The 23,339-nt window shown below is 34.9% G+C and overlaps 1 protein-coding gene and 1 long non-coding RNA gene across 2 annotated transcripts in view; both read left to right on the top strand.

Moving 5' to 3' along the window:
• Positions 1-23,339, top strand: part of LOC147843375 (uncharacterized) — a 704,457-nt gene that overhangs the window by 592,575 nt on the left and 88,543 nt on the right. The gene's annotated exons all lie outside the window — the stretch shown is intronic.
• On the top strand, positions 1,184-7,915 carry LOC147843377 (uncharacterized). Its single transcript, XM_088651031.1, has 6 exons — positions 1,184-2,172; positions 2,372-4,089; positions 4,190-4,963; positions 5,560-5,729; positions 7,424-7,567; positions 7,776-7,915. Coding segments are annotated over exons 1-2 (1,164 nt in total). The 5' UTR covers positions 1,184-2,171; the 3' UTR covers positions 3,535-4,089; positions 4,190-4,963; positions 5,560-5,729; positions 7,424-7,567; positions 7,776-7,915.

Here is a 23,339-nt window from a genome sequence, read left to right as displayed (position 1 = left end):
TCAGTAAATTTATAAATTGATGGTCCAGGATCAACATCAGTGAATTTATATATCGATGGTCCAGGATCAACATCAGTGAATTTATATACTGATGGTTCAGGATCAACATCAGTGAATTTATATATTGATGGTCCAGGATAAACATCAGTGAAGTTATATATTGATGGTCCAGGATCAACATCAGTGAATTTATATATTGATGGTCCAGGATCAACATCAGTAAATTTATATATTGTTAGTCCAGGATCAACATCAGTGAATTTATATATTGATGGTCCAGGATCAACATCAGTGAAGTTATATATTGATGGTCCAGGATCAACATCAGTGAATTTATATATTGATGGTCCAGGATCAACATCAGTGAATATATATTTTGATGGTCCAGGATCAACATCATGGAATGATGGTCCAGGATCAACATCAGTAAATTTATATATTGATGGTCCAGGAACAACATCAGTAAATTTATATACTGATGGTCCAGGATCAACATCAGTGAATTTATATATTGATGGTCCAGGATCAATATCAGTGAATGATGGTCCAGGATCAACATCAGTGAATTCATATACTGATGGTCCAGGATCAATATCAGTGAATTTATATATTGATGGTCCAGGATCAATATCAGTGAATGATGGTCCAGGATCAACATTAGTGAATTTATATATTGATGGTCCAGGATCAACATCAGTGAATTTATATATTGATGGTCCTGGATCAACATCAGTGAATTTATATTTTGATGGTCCAGACTCAACATCAGTGAATTTATATATTGATGGTCCAGGATCAACATCAGTGAAGTTATATATTGATGGTCCAGACTCAACATCAGTGAATTTATATATTGATGGTCCAGGATCAACATCAGTGAAGTTATATATTGATGGTCCAGGAACAACATCAGTGAATGATGGTCCAGGATCAACATCAGTGAATATCTATTTTGATGGTCCAGGATCAACATCAGTGAATTTATATATTGATGGTCCAGGATCAACATCAGTGAATTTATATATTGATGGTCCAGGATCAACATCAGTGAAGTTATATATTGATGGTCCAGACTCAACATCAGTGAATTTATATATTGATGGTCCAGGATCAACATCAGTGAAGTTATATATTGATGGTCCAGGAACAACATCAGTGAATGATGGTCCAGGATCAACATCAGTGAATATCTATTTTGATGGTCCAGGATCAACATCATGGAATGATGGTCCAGGATCAACATCAGTAAATTTATATATTGATGGTCTAGGAACAACATCAGTAAATTTATATTTTGATGGTCCAGGATCAACATCAGTGAATTTAAATACTGATGGTCCAGGAACAACATCAGTGAATTTATATATTAATGGTCCAGGATCAACATCAGTGAATTTAAATACTGATGGTCCAGGAACAACATCAGTGAATTTATATATTGATGGTCCAGGATCAACATCAGTGAATTTGTATATTGATGGTCCAGGATCAACATCAGTGAATTTATATACTAATGGTCCAGGATCAACATCAGTGAATTTATATATTGATGGTCCAGGATCAAAATCAGTTTATTTTTATATTGATGGTCCAGGATCAACATCAGTAAATTTATGAATTGATGGTCCAGGATCAACATCAGTAAATTTATAAATTGATGGTCCAGGATCAACATCAGTGAATTTATATATCGATGGTCCAGGATCAACATCAGTGAATTTATATACTGATGGTTCAGGATCAACATCAGTGAATTTATATATTGATGGTCCAGGATAAACATCAGTGAAGTTATATATTGATGGTCCAGGATCAACATCAGTGAATTTATATATTGATGGTCCAGGATCAACATCAGTAAATTTATATATTGTTAGTCCAGGATCAACATCAGTGAATTTATATATTGATGGTCCAGGATCAACATCAGTGAAGTTATATATTGATGGTCCAGGATCAACATCAGTGAATTTATATATTGATGGTCCAGGATCAACATCAGTGAATATATATTTTGATGGTCCAGGATCAACATCATGGAATGATGGTCCAGGATCAACATCAGTAAATTTATATATTGATGGTCCAGGAACAACATCAGTAAATTTATATACTGATGGTCCAGGATCAACATCAGTGAATTTATATATTGATGGTCCAGGATCAATATCAGTGAATGATGGTCCAGGATCAACATCAGTGAATTCATATACTGATGGTCCAGGATCAATATCAGTGAATTTATATATTGATGGTCCAGGATCAATATCAGTGAATGATGGTCCAGGATCAACATTAGTGAATTTATATATTGATGGTCCAGGATCAACATCAGTGAATTTATATATTGATGGTCCTGGATCAACATCAGTGAATTTATATTTTGATGGTCCAGACTCAACATCAGTGAATTTATATATTGATGGTCCAGGATCAACATCAGTGAAGTTATATATTGATGGTCCAGACTCAACATCAGTGAATTTATATATTGATGGTCCAGGATCAACATCAGTGAAGTTATATATTGATGGTCCAGGAACAACATCAGTGAATGATGGTCCAGGATCAACATCAGTGAATATCTATTTTGATGGTCCAGGATCAACATCAGTGAATTTATATATTGATGGTCCAGGATCAACATCAGTGAATTTATATATTGATGGTCCAGGATCAACATCAGTGAAGTTATATATTGATGGTCCAGACTCAACATCAGTGAATTTATATATTGATGGTCCAGGATCAACATCAGTGAAGTTATATATTGATGGTCCAGGAACAACATCAGTGAATGATGGTCCAGGATCAACATCAGTGAATATCTATTTTGATGGTCCAGGATCAACATCATGGAATGATGGTCCAGGATCAACATCAGTAAATTTATATATTGATGGTCTAGGAACAACATCAGTAAATTTATATTTTGATGGTCCAGGATCAACATCAGTGAATTTAAATACTGATGGTCCAGGAACAACATCAGTGAATTTATATATTAATGGTCCAGGATCAACATCAGTGAATTTAAATACTGATGGTCCAGGAACAACATCAGTGAATTTATATATTGATGGTCCAGGATCAACATCAGTGAATTTGTATATTGATGGTCCAGGATCAACATCAGTGAATTTATATATTGATGGTCCAGGATCAACATCAGTGAATATATATTTTGATGGTCCAGGATCAACATCATGGAATGATGGTCCAGGATCAACATCAGTAAATTTATTTATTGATGGTCCAGGATCAACATCAGTGAATTTAAATACTGATGGTCCAGGAACAACATCAGTGAATTTATATATTAATGGTCCAGGATCAACATCAGTGAATTTAAATACTGATGGTCCAGGAACAACATCAGTGAATTTATATATTGATGGTCCAGGATCAACATCAGTGAATTTGTATATTGATGGTCCAGGATCAACATCAGTGAATTTATATATTGATGGTCCAGGATCAAGATTAGTGATTTTATATATTGATGGTCCAGGATCAACATCAGTGAATTTATAGATTGATGGTCCAGGATCAACATCAGTGAATTTATAGATTGATGGTCCAGGATCAACATCAGTGAATGATGGTCCAGGATAAACATCAGTGAAGTTATATACTGATGGTCCAGGAACAACATCAGTGAATTTATATATTGATGGTCCAGGATCAACATAAGTGTATTTAAATACTGATGGTCCAGGAACAACATCAGTGAATTTATATATTGATGGTCCAGGATCAACATCAGTGAATTTAAATACTGATGGTCCAGGATCAACATCAGTTTATTTTTATATTGATGGTCCAGGATCAACATCAGTAAATTTATGAATTGATGGTCCAGGATCAACATCAGTGAATTTAAATACTGATGGTCCAGGATCAACATCAGTGAATTTATATACTGATGGTCCAGGATCAACATCAGTGAATTTATATATTGATGGTCCAGGATCAACATCAGTAAATTTATATACTGATGGTCCAGGATCAACATCAGTGAATTTATATACTGATGGTCCAGGATCAACATCAGTGAATTTATATATTGATGGTCCAGGATCAACATCAGTTAATGATGGTCCAGGATCAACATCAGTGAATTTATATTTTGATGGTCCAGGATCAACATCAGTGAAGTTATATACTGATGGTCCAGGAACAACATCAGTGAATTTATATATTGATGGTCCAGGATCAACATCAGTAAATTTATATATTGATTGTCCAGGATCAACATCAGTGAATTTAAATACTGATGGTCCAGGAACAACATCAGTGAATTTATATATTGATGGTCCAGGATCAACATCATGGAATGATGGCCCAGGATCAACATCAGTAAATTTATATATTGATGGTCCAGGAACAACATCAGTAAATTTATATATTGATAGTCCAGGATCAACATCAGTGAATTTAAATACTGATGGTCCAGGAACAACATCAGTGATTTTATATATTAATGGTCCAGAATCAACATCAGTGAATTTATATACTGATGGTCCAGGATCAACATCAGTGACTTTGTATATTGATGGTCCAGGATCAACATCAGTGAATTTATAGATTGATGGTCCAGGATCAACATCAGTGAATTTGTATATTGATGGTCCAGGATCAACATCAGTGAATTTATAGATTGATGGTCCAGGATCAACATCAGTGAATGATGGTCCAGGATAAACATCAGTGAAGTTATATACTGATGGTCCAGGAACAACATCAGTGAATTTATATATTGATGGTCCAGGATCAACATAAGTGTATTTAAATACTGATGGTCCAGGATCAACATTAGTGAATTTATATATTGATGGTCCAGGATCAACATTAGTGAATTTATATATTGATGGTCCAGGATCAACATCAGTGAATTTATATATTGATGGTCCAGGATCAACATCAGTGAATTTATATATATGATGGTCCAGGATCAACATCAGTGAATTTGAATATTGATGGTCCAGGATCAACATTAGTGAATGATGGTCCAGGATCAACATCAGTGAATTTAAATACTGATGGTCCAGGATCAACATCAGTGAATTTAAATACTGATTGTCCAGGATCAACATCAGTGAAGTTATATATTGATGGTCCAGGATCAAGATTAGTGATTTTATATACTGATGGTCCAGGATCATTATCAGTTAATTTATATATTGATGGTCCAGGAACAACATCAGTGAAGTTATATACTGATGGTCCAGGATCAACATCAGTGAATTTATATATATGATGGTCCAGCATCAACATCAGTGAATTTGTATATTGATGGTCCAGGATCAACATTAGTAAATTTATATATTGATAGTCCAGGATCAATATCAGTGAATGATGGTCCAGGATCAACATCAGTGAATTTGTATATTGATGGTCCAGGATCAACATCAGTGAATTTATATATTGATGGTCCAGGATCAACATCAGTGAATTTATATATTGATGGTCCAGGATCAACATCAGTAAATTTATATATTGATGGTGCAGGATCAACATCAGTGAATTTATATATTGATGGTCCTGGATCAACATCAGTGAATTTATATTTTGATGGTCGAGGATCAACATCAGTGAAGTTATATATTGATGGTCCAGGATCAACATCAGTGAATTTATATATTGATGGTCCAGGATCAACATCAGTGAATTTATATATTGATGGTCCAGGATCAACATTAGTGAATGATGGTCCAGGATCAACATCAGTGAATTTAAATACTTATGGTCCAGGATCAACATCAGTGAATTTAAATACTGATTGTCCAGGATCAACATCAGTGAAGTTATATATTGATGGTCCAGGATCAAGATTAGTGATTTTATATACTGATGGTCCAGGATCATTATCAGTTAATTTATATATTAATGGTCCAGGATCAACATCAGTGAATGATGGTCCAGGATCAACATCAGTGAATTTATATTTTGATGGTCCAGGATCAACATCAGTGAATGATGGTCCAGGATCAACATCAGTGAATTTATATATTGATGGTCCAGGATCAACATCAGTGAATTTATATATTGATGGTCCAGGATCAACATCAGTGAATTTATATTTTGATGGTCCAGGATCAACATCAGTGAAGTTATATATTGATGGTCCAGGAACAATATCAGTGAATGATGATCCAGGATCAGTATCAGTAAATGTATATATTGATGGTCCAGGATTAACATTAGGGAATGATGGTCCAGGAACAACATCAGTGAAGTTATATACTGATGGTCCAGGATCAACATCAGTGAATTTGTATATTGATGGTCCAGGATCAACATTAGTAAATTTATATATTGATAGTCCAGGATCAATATCAGTGAATGATGGTCCAGGATCAACATCAGTGAATTTGTATATTGATGGTCCTGGATCAACATCAGTGAATTTATATTTTGATGGTCGAGGATCAACATCAGTGAAGTTATATATTGATGGTCCAGGATCAACATCAGTGAATTTATATATTGATGGTCCAGGATCAACATCAGTGAATTTATATACTGATGGTCCAGGATCAACATCAGTGAATTTATTTTTTGATGGTCCAGGATCAACATCAGTGAATGATGGTCCAGGATCAACATCAGTGAATTTATATATTGATGGTCCAGGATCAACATCAGTGAATTTATATTTTGATGGTCCAGGATCAACATCAGTGAAGTTATATATTGATGGTCCAGGATCAACATCAGTGAATTTATATTTTGATGGTCCAGGATCAACATCAGTGAATTTGTATATTGATGGTCCAGGATCAACATCAGTGAATTTATATATTGATAGTCCAGGATCAACATCAGTGAATTTATATTTTGATGGTCCAGGATCAACATCAGTGAATTTAAATACTGATGGTCCAGGATCAACATCAGTGAATGATGGTCCAGGATCAACATCAGTGAATTTATATATTGATGGTCCAGGATCAACATCAGTGAATTTATATTTTGATGGTCCAGGATCAACATCAGTGAAGTTATATACTGATGGTCCAGGATCAACATCAGTGAATTTATATACTGATGGTCCAGGATCAACATCAGTGAATTTATATATTGATGGTCCAGGATCAACATCAGTGAATTTATATACTGATGGTCCAGGATCAACATCAGTGAAGTTATATATTGATACTCCAGGATCAACATCAGTGAATTTATATATATGATGGTCCAGGATCAACATCAGTGAATTTGAATATTGATGGTCCAGGATCAACATCAGTGAATTTATATATTGATGGTCCAGGATCAACATTAGTGAATGATGGTCCAGGATCAACATCAGTGAATTTAAATACTGATGGTCCAGGATCAACATCAGTGAATTTAAATACTGATTGTCCAGGATCAACATCAGTGAAGTTATATATTGATGGTCCAGGATCAAGATTAGTGATTTTATATACTGATGGTCCAGGATCATTATCAGTTAATTTATATATTGATGGTCCAGGAACAACATCAGTGAAGTTATATACTGATGGTCCAGGATCAACATCAGTGAATTTATATATATGATGGTCCAGCATCAACATCAGTGAATTTGTATATTGATGGTCCAGGATCAACATTAGTAAATTTATATATTGATAGTCCAGGATCAATATCAGTGAATGATGGTCCAGGATCAACATCAGTGAATTTGTATATTGATGGTCCAGGATCAACATCAGTGAATTTATATATTGATGGTCCAGGATCAACATCAGTGAATTTATATATTGATGGTCCAGGATCAACATCAGTGAATTTGTATATTGATGGTCCAGGATCAACATCAGTGAATTTATATATTGATGGTCCAGGATCAACATCAGTAAATTTATATATTGATGGTGCAGGATCAACATCAGTGAATTTATATATTGATGGTCCTGGATCAACATCAGTGAATTTATATTTTGATGGTCGAGGATCAACATCAGTGAAGTTATATATTGATGGTCCAGGATCAACATCAGTGAATTTATATATTGATGTTCCAGGATCAACATCAGTGAATTTATATATTGATGGTCCAGGATCAACATTGATGAATGATGGTCCAGGATCAACATCAGTGAATTTAAATACTTATGGTCCAGGATCAACATCAGTGAATTTAAATACTGATTGTCCAGGATCAACATCAGTGAAGTTATATATTGATGGTCCAGGATCAAGATTAGTGATTTTATATACTGATGGTCCAGGATCATTATCAGTTAATTTATATATTAATGGTCCAGGATCAACATCAGTGAATGATGGTCCAGGATCAACATCAGTGAATTTATATTTTGATGGTCCAGGATCAACATCAGTGAATGATGGTCCAGGATCAACATCAGTGAATTTATATATTGATGGTCCAGGATCAACATCAGTGAATTTATATTTTGATGGTCCAGGATCAACATCAGTGAAGTTATATATTGATGGTCCAGGAACAATATCAGTGAATGATGATCCAGGATCAGTATCAGTAAATGTATATATTGATGGTCCAGGATTAACATTAGGGAATGATGGTCCAGGAACAACATCAGTGAAGTTATATACTGATGGTCCAGGATCAACATCAGTGAATTTGTATATTGATGGTCCAGGATCAACATTAGTAAATTTATATATTGATAGTCCAGGATCAATATCAGTGAATGATGGTCCAGGATCAACATCAGTGAATTTGTATATTGATGGTCCTGGATCAACATCAGTGAATTTATATTTTGATGGTCGAGGATCAACATCAGTGAAGTTATATATTGATGGTCCAGGATCAACATCAGTGAATTTATTTTTTGATGGTCCAGGATCAACATCAGTGAATGATGGTCCAGGATCAACATCAGTGAATTTATATAATGATGGTCCAGGATCAACATCAGTGAATTTATATTTTGATGGTCCAGCATCAACATCAGTGAATTTGTATATTGATGGTCCAGGATCAACATCAGTGAATTTATTTTTTGATGGTCCAGGATCAACATCAGTGAATGATGGTCCAGGATCAACATCAGTGAATTTATATATTGATGGTCCAGGATCAACATCAGTGAATTTATATTTTGATGGTCCAGCATCAACATCAGTGAATTTGTATATTGATGGTCCAGGATCAACATCAGTGAATTTGTATATTGATGGTCCAGGATCAACATCAGTGAATTTATATATTGATAGTCCAGGATCAACATCAGTGAATTTATATTTTGATGGTCCAGGATCAACATCAGTGAATTTAAATACTGATGGTCCAGGATCAACATCAGTGAATGATGGTCCAGGATCAACATCAGTGAATTTATATATTGATGGTCCAGGATCAACATCAGTGAATTTATATTTTGATGGTCCAGGATCAACATCAGTGAAGTTATATACTGATGGTCCAGGATCAACATCAGTGAATTTATATACTGATGGTCCAGGATCAACATCAGTGAATTTATATATTGATGGTCCAGGATCAACATCAGTGAAGTTATATACTGATGGTCCAGGATCAACATCAGTGAAGTTATATACTGATGGTCCAGGATCAACATCAGTGAATTTATATATATGATGGTCCAGCATCAACATCAGTGAATTTGTATATTGATGGTCCAGGATCAACATCAGTGAATTTGTATATTGATGGTCCAGGATCAACATCAGTGAATTTATATATTTATGGTCCAGGATCAACATCAGTAAATTTATATATTGATAGTCCAGGATCAACATCAGTGAATTTAAATACTGATGGTCCAGGATCAACATCAGTGAATTTATATATTGATGGTCCAGGATCAACATCAGTGAATTTATATTTTGATGGTCCAGGATCAACATCAGGGAATGATGGTCCGAATCAACATCAGTGAAGTTATATACTGATGGTCCAGGATCAACATCAGTAAATTTACATATTGATGGTCCAGGATCAACATCAGTGAATTTATATATTGATGGTCCAGGATCAACATCAGTGAATTTATATTTTGATGGTCCAGGATCAACATCAGGGAATGATGGTCCAGGATCAACATCAGTGAAGTTATATACTGATGGTCCAGGATCAACATCAGTGAATTTATATATTGATGGTCCAGGATCAACATCAGTGAATTTATATACTGATGGTCCAGGATCAACATCAGTGAAGTTATATATTGATACTCCAGGATCAACATCAGTGAATTTATATATTGTTGGTCCAGGATCAACATCAGTGAACTTATATATTGATGGTCCAGGATCAACATCAGTGAATTTAAATATTGTTGGTCCAGGATCAACATCAGTGAATTTATATATTGATGGTCCAGGATCAACATCAGTGAATTTATATATATGATGGTCCAGGATCAACATCAGTGAATTTGAATATTGATGGTCCAGGATCAACATTAGTGAATGATGGTCCAGGATCAACATCAGTGAATTTAAATACTGATGGTCCAGGATCAACATCAGTGAATTTATATTTTGATGGTCCAGGATCAACATCAGTGAATGATGGTCCAGGATCAACATCAGTGAAGTTATATATTGATGGTCCAGGATCAACATCAGTGAATTTAAATATTGTTGGTCCAGGATCAACATCAGTGAAGTTATATATTGTTGGTCCAGGATCAACATCAGTGAATTTATATATTGATGGTCCAGGATCAACATCAGTGAATTTATATATTGTTGGTCCAGGATCAACATCAGTGAAGTTATATATTGTTGGTCCAGGATCAACATCAGTGAATTTATATATATGATGGTCCAGGATCAACATCAGTGAATTTGAATATTGATGGTCCAGGATCAACATCAGTGAATTTAAATACTGATTGTCCAGGATCAACATCAGTGAATTTATATTTTGATGGTCCAGGATCAACATCAGTGAATGATGGTCCAGGATCAACATCAGTGAATTTATATATTGATGGTCCAGGATCAACATCAGTGAATTTATATATTGATGGTCCAGGATCAACATCAGTGAATTTATATTTTGATGGTCCAGGATCAACATCAGTGAAGTTATATATTGATGGTCCAGGAACAATATCAGTGAATGATGATCCAGGATCAGTATCAGTAAATGTATATATTGATGGTCCAGGATCAACATCAGGGAATGATGGTCCAGGAACAACATCAATGAAGTTATATACGATCAACATCAGTGAATTTATATATATGATGGTCCAGCATCAACATCAGTGAATTTGTATATTGATGGTCCAGGATCAACATCAGTGAATTTGTATATTGATGGTCCAGGATCAACATCAGTGAATTTATATATTGATGGTCCAGGATCAACATCAGTGAATTTATATTTTGATGGTCCAGGATCAACATCAGGGAATGATGGTCCAGGATCAACATCAGTGAAGTTATATACTGATGGTCCAGGATCAACATCAGTAAATTTATATATTGATGGTCCAGGATCAACATCAGTGAATTTATATATTGATGGTCGAGGATCAACATCAGTGAAGTTATATATTGATGGTCCAGGATCAACATCAGTGAATTTATATATTGATGGTCCAGGATCAACATCAGTGAATGATGGTCCAGGATCAACATCAGTGAATTCATATACTGATGGTCCAGGATCAATATCAGTGAATTTGTATATTGATGGTCCAGGATCAACATCAGTGAATTTATATATTGATGGTCCAGGATCAACATAAGTGAATTTATATATTGATGGTCCAGGATCAACATCAGTGAATTTATATACTGATGGTCCAGGATCAACATCAGTGAATGATGGTCCAGGGTCAACATCAGTGAATTTATATTTTGATGGTCCAGGATCAACATCAGTGAAGTTATATACTGATGGTCCAGGATCAACATCAGTGAATTTATATATTGATGGTCCAGGATCAACATCAGTGAATTTATATATTGATGGTCCAGGATCAACATCAGTGAATTTATATACTGATGGTCCAGGATCAACATCAGTGAATGATGGTCCAGGATCAACATCAGTGAATTTAAATACTGATGGTCCAGGATCAACATCAGTGAATTTGTATATTGATGGTCCAGGATCAACATCAGTGAATTTATATATTGATGGTCCAGGATCAACATCAGTAAATTTATGAATTGATGGTCCAGGATCAACATCATTGAATTTAAATACTGATGGTCCAGGATCAACATCAGTGAATTTATATATTGATGGTCCAGGATCAACATCAGTGAATTTATATATTGATGGTCCAGGATCAACATCAGTGAATTTATATATTGATGGTCCAGGATCAACATCAGTAAATTTATATATTGATAGTCCAGGATCAACATCAGTGAATGATGGTCCAGGATCAACATCAGTGAATTTATATACTGATGATCCAGGATCAACATCAGTAAATTTATAAATTGATGGTCCAGGATCAACATCAGTGAATTTATATACTGATGATCCAGGATCAGTATCAGTAAATTTATATATTGATGGTCCAGGATCAACATCAGTGAATATATATATTGATGGTCCAGAATCAACATCAGTGAATTTATATATTGATGGTCCAGGATCAACATTAGTGAATGATGGTCCAGGATCAACATCAGTGAATTTAAATACTTATGGTCCAGGATCAACATCAGTGAATTTAAATACTGATTGTCCAGGATCAACATCAGTGAAGTTATATATTGATGGTCCAGGATCAAGATTAGTGATTTTATATACTGATGGTCCAGGATCATTATCAGTTAATTTATATATTAATGGTCCAGGATCAACATCAGTGAATGATGGTCCAGGATCAACATCAGTGAATTTATATTTTGATGGTCCAGGATCAACATCAGTGAATGATGGTCCAGGATCAACATCAGTGAATTTATATATTGATGGTCCAGGATCAACATCAGTGAATTTATATATTGATGGTCGAGGATCAACATCAGTGAAGTTATATATTGATGGTCTAGGATCAACATCAGTGAATTTATATACTGATGGTCCAGGATCAACATCAGTGAATGATGGTCCAGGATCAACATCAGTGAATTTATATATTGATGGTCCAGGATCAACATCAGTGAATTTATATTTTGATGGTCCAGGATCAACATCAGTGAAGTTATATATTGATGGTCCAGGAACAATATCAGTGAATGATGATCCAGGATCAACATCAGTGAAGTTATATACTGATGGTCCAGGATCAACATCAGTGAATTTATATATATGATGGTCCAGCATCAACATCAGTGAATTTGTATATTGATGGTCCAGGATCAACATCAGTGAATTTGTATATTGATGGTCCAGGATCAACATCAGTGATTTTATATATTGATAGTCCAGGATCAACATCAGTGAATTTATATTTTGATGGTCCAGGATCAACATAAGTGAATTTAAATACTGATGGTCCAGGATCAACATCAGTGAATGATGGTCCAGGATCAACATCAGTGAATTTATATATTGATGGTCCAGGATCAACATCAGTGAATTTATATTTTGATGGTCCAGGATCAACATCAGTGAAGTTATATACTGATGGTCCAGGATCAACATCAGTGAATTTATATACTGATGGTCCAGGATCAACATCATTGAATTTATATATTGATGGTCCAGGATCAACATCAGTGAATTTATATACTGATGGTCCAGGATCAACATCAGTGAAGTTATATATTGATACTCCAGGATCAACATCAGTGAATTTATATATTGTTGGTCCAGGATCAACATCAGTGAAGTTATATATTGATGGTCCAGGATCAACATCAGTGAAGTTATATATTGATGGTCCAGGATCAACATCAGTAAATTTATATATTGATAGTCCAGGATCAACATCAGTGAATTTATATTTTGATGGTCCAGCATCAACATCAGTGAATTTGTATATTGATGGTCCAGGATCAACATCAGTAAATTTATATATTGATAGTCCAGGATCAACATCAGTGAATTTATATTTTGATGGTCCAGCATCAACATCAGTGAATTTATATATTTATGGTCCAGGATCAACATCAGTAAATTTATATATTGATAGTCCAGGATCAACATCAGTGAATTTATATTTTGATGGTCCAGGATCAACATCAGTGAATTTAAATACTGATGGTCCAGGATCAACATCAGTGAATTTATATATTGATGGTCCAGGATCAACATCAGTGAATTTATATTTTGATGGTCCAGGATCAACATCAGGGAATGATGGTCCGAATCAACATCAGTGAAGTTATATACTGATGGTCCAGGATCAACATCAGTGAATTTAAATATTGTTGGTCCAGGATCAACATCAGTGAATTTATATATTGATGGTCCAGGATCAACATCAGTGAATTTGAATATTGATGGTCCAGGATCAACATTAGTGAATTTATATATTGATGGTCCAGGATCAACATCAGTGAATTTGAATATTGATGGTCCAGGATCAACATCAGTGAATTTATATATATGATGGTCCAGGATCAACATCAGTGAATTTATATATTGATGGTCCAGGATCAACATTAGTGAATGATGGTCCAGGATTAACATCAGTGAATTTAAATACTGATGGTCCAGGATCAACATCAGTGAATTTATATTTTGATGGTCCAGGATCAACATCAGTGAATGATGGTCCAGGATCAACATCAGTGAAGTTATATATTGATGGTCCAGGATCAACATCAGTGAATTTAAATATTGTTGGTCCAGGATCAACATCAGTGAAGTTATATATTGTTGGTCCAGGATCAACATCAGTGAATTTATATATTGATGGTCCAGGATCAACATCAGTGAATTTATATATTGTTGGTCCAGGATCAACATCAGTGAAGTTATATATTGTTGGTCCAGGATCAACATCAGTGAATTTATATATTGATGGTCCAGGATCAACATCAGTGAATTTATATATATGATGGTCCAGGATCAACATCAGTGAATTTGAATATTGATGGTCCAGGATCAACATCAGTGAATTTATATATTGATGGTCCAGGATCAACATTAGTGAATGATGGTCCAGGATCAACATCAGTGAATTTAAATACTGATGGTCCAGGATCAACATCAGTGAATTTAAATACTGATTGTCCAGGATCAACATCAGTGAATGATGGTCCAGGATCAACATCAGTGAATTTATATATTGATGGTCCAGGATCAACATCAGTGAATTTATATATTGATGGTCCAGGATCAACATCAGTGAATTTATATTTTGATGGTCCAGGATCAACATCAGTGAAGTTATATATTGATGGTCCAGGAACAATATCAGTGAAGTTATATACGATCAACATCAGTGAATTTATATATATGATGGTCCAGCATCAACATCAGTGAATTTGTATATTGATGGTCCAGGATCAACATTAGTAAATTTATATATTGATAGTCCAGGATCAATATCAGTGAATGATGGTCCAGGATCAACATCAGTGAATTTGTATATTGATGGTCCAGGATCAACATCAGTGAATTTATATATTGATGGTCCAGGATCAACATCAGTGAATTTATATTTTGATGGTCCAGGATCAACATCAGGGAATGATGGTCCAGGATCAACATCAGTGAAGTTATATACTGATGGTCCAGGATCAACATCAGTAAATTTATATATTGATGGTCCAGGATCAACATCAGTGAATTTATATATTGATGGTCGAGGATCAACATCAGTGAAGTTATATATTGATGGTCCAGGATCAACATCAGTGAATTTATATATTGATGGTCCAGGATCAACATCAGTGAATGATGGTCCAGGATCAACATCAGTGAATTCATATACTGATGGTCCAGGATCAATATCAGTGAATTTGTATATTGATGGTCCAGGATCAACATCAGTGAATTTATATATTGATGGTCCAGGATCAACATAAGTGAATTTATATATTGATGGTCCAGGATCAACATCAGTGAATTTATATATTGATGGTCCAGGATCAACATCAGTGAATTTATATACTGATGGTCCAGGATCAACATCAGTGAATGATGGTCCAGGATCAACATCAGTGAATTTATATATTGATGGTCCAGGATCAACATCAGTGAATTTGTATATTGATGGTCCAGGATCAACATCAGTGAATTTATATATTGATGGTCCAGGATCAACATCAGTAAATTTATGAATTGATGGTCCAGTATCAACATCATTGAATTTAAATACTGATGGTCCAGGATCAACATCAGTGAATTTATATTTTGATGGTCCAGGATCAACATCAGTGAATTTATATATTGATGGTCCAGGATCAACATCAGTGAATTTATATATTGATGGTCCAGGATCAACATCAGTGAATTTATATTTTGATGGTCCAGGATCAACATTAGTGAATGATGGTCCAGGATCAACATCAGTGAATTTATATTTTGATGGTCCAGGATCAACATCAGTGAAGTTATATACTGATGGTCGAGGATCAACATCAGTGAAGTTATATATTGATGGTCCAGGATCAACATAAGTGAATTTATATACTGATGATCCAGGATCAGTATCAGTAAATTTATATATTGATGGTCCAGGATCAACATCAGTGAATTTATATATTGATGGTCCAGGATCAACATTAGTGAATGATGGTCCAGGATCAACATCAGTGAATTTATATACTGATGGTCCAGGATCAACATCAGTGAATTTATATATTGATGGTCCAGGATCAACATAAGTGAATTTATATACTGATGATCCAGGATCAGTATCAGTAAATTTATATATTGATGGTCCAGGATCAACATCAGTGAATTTATATATTGATGGTCCAGGATCAACATCAGTAAATTTATATATTGATGGTCCAGGATCAACATTAGTGAATGATGGTCCAGGATCAACATCAGTGAATTTATATACTGATGGTCCAGGATCAACATCAGTGAATTTATATATTGATGGTCCAGGATCAACATCAGTAAATTTATATATTGATGGTCCAGGATCAACATTAGTGAATGATGGTCCAGGATCAACATCAGTGAATTTATATACTGATGGTCCAGGATCAACATCAGTGAATTTATATATTGATGGTCCAGGATCAACATTAGTGAATGATAGTCCAGGAACAACATCAGTGAATTTATATACTGATGGTCCAGGATCAACATCAGTGAATGATGGTCCAGGATCAACATCAGTGAATTTATATATTGATGGTCCAGGAACAACATCAGTGAATTTATATACTGATGGTCCAGGATCAACATCAGTGAATTTATATATTGATGGTCCAGGAACAACATCAGTGAATTTATATACTGATGGTCCAGGATCAACATCAGTGAATTTATATTTTGATGGTCGAGGATCAACATCAGTGAAGTTATATATTGATGGTACAGGATCAACATCAGTGAAGTTATATACTGATGGTCCATGATCAACATCAGTAAATTTATATATTGATGGTCCAGGAACAACATCAGTGAATTTATATACTGATGGCCCAGGATCAACATCAGTGAATTTATATATTGATGGTCCAGGATCAATATCAGTGAATGATGGTCCAGGATCAACATCAGTGAATTCATATACTGATGGTCCAGGATCAATATCAGTGAATTTATATATTGATGGTCCAGGATCAATATCAGTGAATGATGGTCCAGGATCAATATCAGTGAATTTATATATTGATGGTCCAGGATCAACATCAGTGAATTTATATATTGATGGTCCTGGATCAACATCAGTGAATTTATATTTTGATGGTCCAGGATCAACATCAGTGAAGTTATATATTGATGGTCCAGGATCAACATCAGTGAATTTATATATTGATGGTCCAGGATCAACATCAGTGAAGTTATATATTGATGGTCCAGGATCAACATAAGTGAATTTATATATTGATGGTCCAGGATCAACATCAGTGAATTTATATACTGATGGTCCAGGATCAACATCAGTGAATGATGGTCCAGGATCAACATCAGTGAATTAATATATTGATGGTCCAGGATCAACATCAGTGAATTTATATATTGATGGTCCAGGATCAACATCAGTGAATTTATATATTGATGGTCCAGGATCCACATCAGTGAATTTATATTTTGATGGTCCAGGATCAACATCAGTGAATTTATATATTGATGGTCCAGGATCAACATCAGTGAATTTATATATTGATCGTCCAGGATCAACATCAGTGAATTTATATATATGATGGTCCAGGATCAACATCAGTAAATTTATATATTGATAGTCCAGGATCAACATCAGTGAATTTAAATACTGATGGTCCAGGATCAACATCAGTGAATTTATATATATGATGGTCCAGGATCAACATCAGTGAATTTATATATTGATGGTCCAGGATCAACATCAGTAAATTTATATATTGATGATCCAGGATCAGTATCAGTAAATTTATATATTGATGGTCCAGGATCAACATCAGTGAATTTATATATTGATGGTCCAGAATCAACATCAGTGAATTTATATATTGATGGTCCAGGATCAACATCAGTGAAGTTATATACTGATGGTCCAGGATCAACATCAGTAAATTCATATATTGTTGGTCCAGGATCAACATTTGTGAATGATGGTCCAGGATCAACATCAGTAAATTTATATATTGATAGTCCAGGATCAACATCAGTGAATGATGGTCGAGGATCAACATCAGTGAAGTTATATATTGATGGTCCAGGATCAACATCAGTGAAGTTATATACTGATGGTCCATGATCAACATCAGTAAATTTATATATTGATGGTCCAGGAACAACATCAGTGAATTTATATACTGATGGTCCAGGATCAACATCAGTGAATTTATATATTGATGGTCCAGGATCAACATCAGTAAATTCATATATTGTTGGTCCAGGATCAACATTTGTGAATGATGGTCCAGGATCAACATCAGTAAATTTATATATTGATAGTCCAGGATCAATATCAGTGAATGATGGTCCAGGATCAACATCAGTGAATTCATATACTGATGGTCCAGGATCAATATCAGTGAATTTATATATTGATGGTCCAGGATCAATATCAGTGAATGATGGTCCAGGATCAACATTAGTGAATTTATATATTGATGGTCCAGGATCAACATCAGTGAATTTATATATTGATGGTCCTGGATCAACATCAGTGAATTTATATTTTGATGGTCCAGGATCAACATCAGTGAAGTTATATATTGATGGTCCAGACTCAACATCAGTGAATTTATATATTGATGGTCCAGGATCAACATCAGTGAAGTTATATATTGATGGTCCAGGATCAACATAAGTGAATTTATATATTGATGGTCCAGGATCAACATCAGTGAATTTATATACTGATGGTCCAGGATCAACATCAGTGAATGATGGTCCAGGATCAACATCAGTGAATTAATATATTGATGGTCCAGACTCAACATCAGTGAATTTATATATTGATGGTCCAGGATCAACATCAGTGAAGTTATATATTGATGGTCCAGGATCAACATAAGTGAATTTATATATTGATGGTCCAGGATCAACATCAGTGAATTTATATACTGATGGTCCAGGATCAACATCAGTGAATGATGGTCCAGTAAGTCAGTACTGGAAAACATATATACACACTCATTCACACTCATAGACTACGGCCAATTTAGCTTATTCAGTTCACCTATAGCACATGTTTTTGGACTTGTGGGCGAAACCGGAGCACACACAGAAAACCCACACTGACATGGGGAGAACATGCAAACTCCACACAGACCCAGATGGGGATTGAACCAGTGACCTTCTTGCTGTGAGGCGACAGTGCTACCCACTTCCTTTTCATTTTTATGTGATTTAATTACAGTTACTTATAATATACTTGCTTAATACTTTACTTAATTTCTACAGTTCTGTATAAATCAGTTACGAGAAACAGAGTGATTGCATTTTTTGTGTGTGTTATACAAATATATTTTGTGGAATAATTGTATTTTGCAACTAAAGGAGGTGTTATGTCCTGAGACGTTTCTTTAGTGTGCACAATGTGCTTTGTTTTGTTATTCCAGGGGTGTCCAAACTCGGTCCTGGAGGGCTGGTGTCCTGAAGAGTTTAGCTCCAACTCTAATCAAAGACACCTGAATCATCTGATCAAGCTCTTGCTAGATATACTAGTAACTTCCTGGCAGGTGTGTTAAAGCAAGTTGGAGCTAAACTAAGCAGGACAACGACCCTTCGGGACCGAGTTTGGACATCCCTGTGTTATTCTCTCTCTCTCTCTCTCTCTCTCTCTCTCTCTGTGTGTCTCTCTCTCTCCCTGCAGGTAATTGTGTCCACCTGGTAGTGATCATTGGATCTTTCCAGTGATTGGCTGTTGGGAGAAGAGAGAGAGTATTTAACCTGAGTTGCACTGCAAACCAGTGTTGGTGGTGGTTAGATGGTGCAGCAGCTGAGCTCTTCTCCACATACAGACATGTTGTTTACTAGAGCTTTAACGATTTGTTTTAGCTTAAGTAGCTCAGTTGTGTTGAGGCTATTGAAGTCAATCTTCTACTAGTAATGATCTTCTTAACATCTAAAAATTCACCCAAAGAAAAGTGAGTCAGGTTGATTTGTTTATATTTATTTTGAGGGTTAAGTAGGAGGGTGGGTGCCATTTTTGTTTTGAATCATTTTCTCCTGTTTGTAACAGTAAAGAGTTATAGATTGTTGATGTATTTTTGTTTCTTTTTTTTTAGATTAGCAAAAGATTTATCTTAGGAGTTAGCTTGGTTTTGTTTGTTGTTTTGGCTTTACCCCCTTCTGAATTAATACCCTGTTTTCTTTGTTACATTTTATTTCTGTAAATAAACTTGTCTCTGTTTCTTGATTTTTTTTGTTTTTTTTTGTTTTACCTTGTTGTTTTTGAATCTCTAGCCATTCTGTTTGAGGAGGTGAGTTTCTCTTTTTCCAGCCATTGACATCACCAACCATTTATTTTCTGTTGCAGTTACATCCCTAGACATAAAAAGATCATAACAGAGGATAGATTTATCTGGCAATTGTACATGCTCAAGAAACAATTATATAGTTAGATATAATATATTATATAGTTATAAACAATAAACAATTATATAGTTAGATTTGTCCATGTAATGTAAAATAATTTGTCCATAAATTTAATTTGATGGTCCAGGATCAACATTAGTAAATTTATATATTGATAGTCCAGGATCAATATCAGTGAATGATGGTCCAGGATCAACATCAGTGAATTTATATTTTGATGGTCCAGGATCAACATCAGGGAATGATGGTCCAGGATCAACATCAGTGAATTTATATACTGATGGTCCTGGATCAACATCAGTGAATTTATATATTGATGGTCCAGGATCAATATCAGTGAATGATGGTCCAGGATCAACATCAGTGAATTCATATACTGATGGTCCAGGATCAATATCAGTAAATTATTATATTGATGGTCCTGGATTAACATCAGTAAAGTTATATATTGATGGTCCAGGATCAACATCAGTGAATTTATATATTGATGGTCCAGGATCAACATAAGTGAATTTAAATACTGATGGTCCAGGAACAACATCAGTGAATTTATATATTGATGGTCCAGGATCAACATCAGTGAATTTATATACTGATGGTCCAGGATCAACATCAGTGAATTTATATACTGATGGTCCAGGATCAACATCAGTGAATTTAAATACTGATGGTCCAGGAACAACATCAGTGAATTTATATTTTGATGGTCCAGGATCAACATCAGTGAATTTATATACTGATGGTCCAGGATCAACATCAGTGAATGATGGTCCAGGATCAACATCAGTGAATTTAAATACTGATGGTCCAGGAACAACATCAGTGAATTTATATTTTGATGGTCCAGGATCAACATCAGTGAATGATGGTCCAGGATCAACATCAGTGAATTTATATGTTGATGGTCCAGGATCAACATCAGTGAATTTATATGTTGATGGTCCAGGATCAACATCAGTGAATTTAAATACTGATGGTCCAGGAACAACATCAGTGAATTTATATTTTGATGGTCCAGGATCAACATCAGGGAATGATGGTCCAGGATCAACATCAGTAAATTTATATATTGATGGTCCAGGATCAACATCAGTGAATTTATATATTGATGGTCCAGGATCAACATCAGTGAATTTGTATATTGATGGTCCAGGATCAACATCAGTGAATTTATATATTTATGGTCCAGGATCAAGATTAGTGATTTTATATATTGATGGTCCAGGATCAACATCAGTTTATTTTTATATTGATGGTCCAGGATCAACATCAGTAAATTTATGAATTGATGGTCCAGGATCAACATCAGTGAATTTGTATATTGATGGTCCAGGATCAACATAAGTGAATTTAAATACTGAGGGTCCAGGAACAACATCAGTGAATTTATATATTGATGGTCCAGGATCAACATCAGTGAATTTATATATTGATGGTCCAGAATCAACATCAGTGAATTTATATATTGATGGTCCAGGATCAACATCAGTGAATTTGTATATTGATGGTCCAGGATCAACATAAGTGAATTTAAATACTGATGGTCCAGGAACAACATCAGTGAATTTATATATTGATGGTCCAGGATCAACATCAGTAAATTTATATATTGATGGTCCAGAATCAACATCAGTGAATTTATATATTGATGGTCCAGGATCAACATCAGTGAATGATGGTCCAGGATCAACATCAGTAAATTTATATGTTGATGGTCCAGGATCAACATCAGTGAATTTAAATACTGATGGTCCAGGATCAACATCAGTGAAGTTATATTTTGATGGTCCAGGATCAACATCAGTGAAGTTATATATTGATGGTCCAGGATCAAGATTAGTGATTTTATATACTGATGGTCCAGGATCAGTATCAGTTAATTTATATATTGATGGTCCAGGATCAACATCAGTGAATTTTTTATTGATGGTCCAGGATCAACATCAGTGAATTTATATATTGATGGTCCAGGATCAACATCAGTAAATTTATATATTGATAGTCCAGGATCAACATCAGTGAATGATGGTCCAGGATCAACATCAGTGAATTTATATATTGATGGTCCAGGATCAACATCAGTGAAGTTATATACTGATGGTCGAGGATCAACATCAGTAAATTTATAAATTGATGGTCCAGGATCAACATCAGTGAATTTATATACTGATGATCCAGGATCAGTATCAGTAAATTTATATATTGATGGTCCAGGATCAACATCAGTGAATTTATATATTGATGGTCCAGAATCAACATCAGTAAATTTATATATTGATAGTCCAGGATCAACATCAGTGAATGATGG

This window comes from Danio rerio, chromosome 6 (assembly GCF_052040795.2).
Source record: "Danio rerio strain M-AB ecotype USA chromosome 6, GRCz13ab, whole genome shotgun sequence".
Taxonomy (NCBI): domain Eukaryota; kingdom Metazoa; phylum Chordata; class Actinopteri; order Cypriniformes; family Danionidae; genus Danio; species Danio rerio.
Note: the sequence above shows the minus strand (reverse complement) of the source record. Positions and strands in the feature narration are given on the sequence as shown.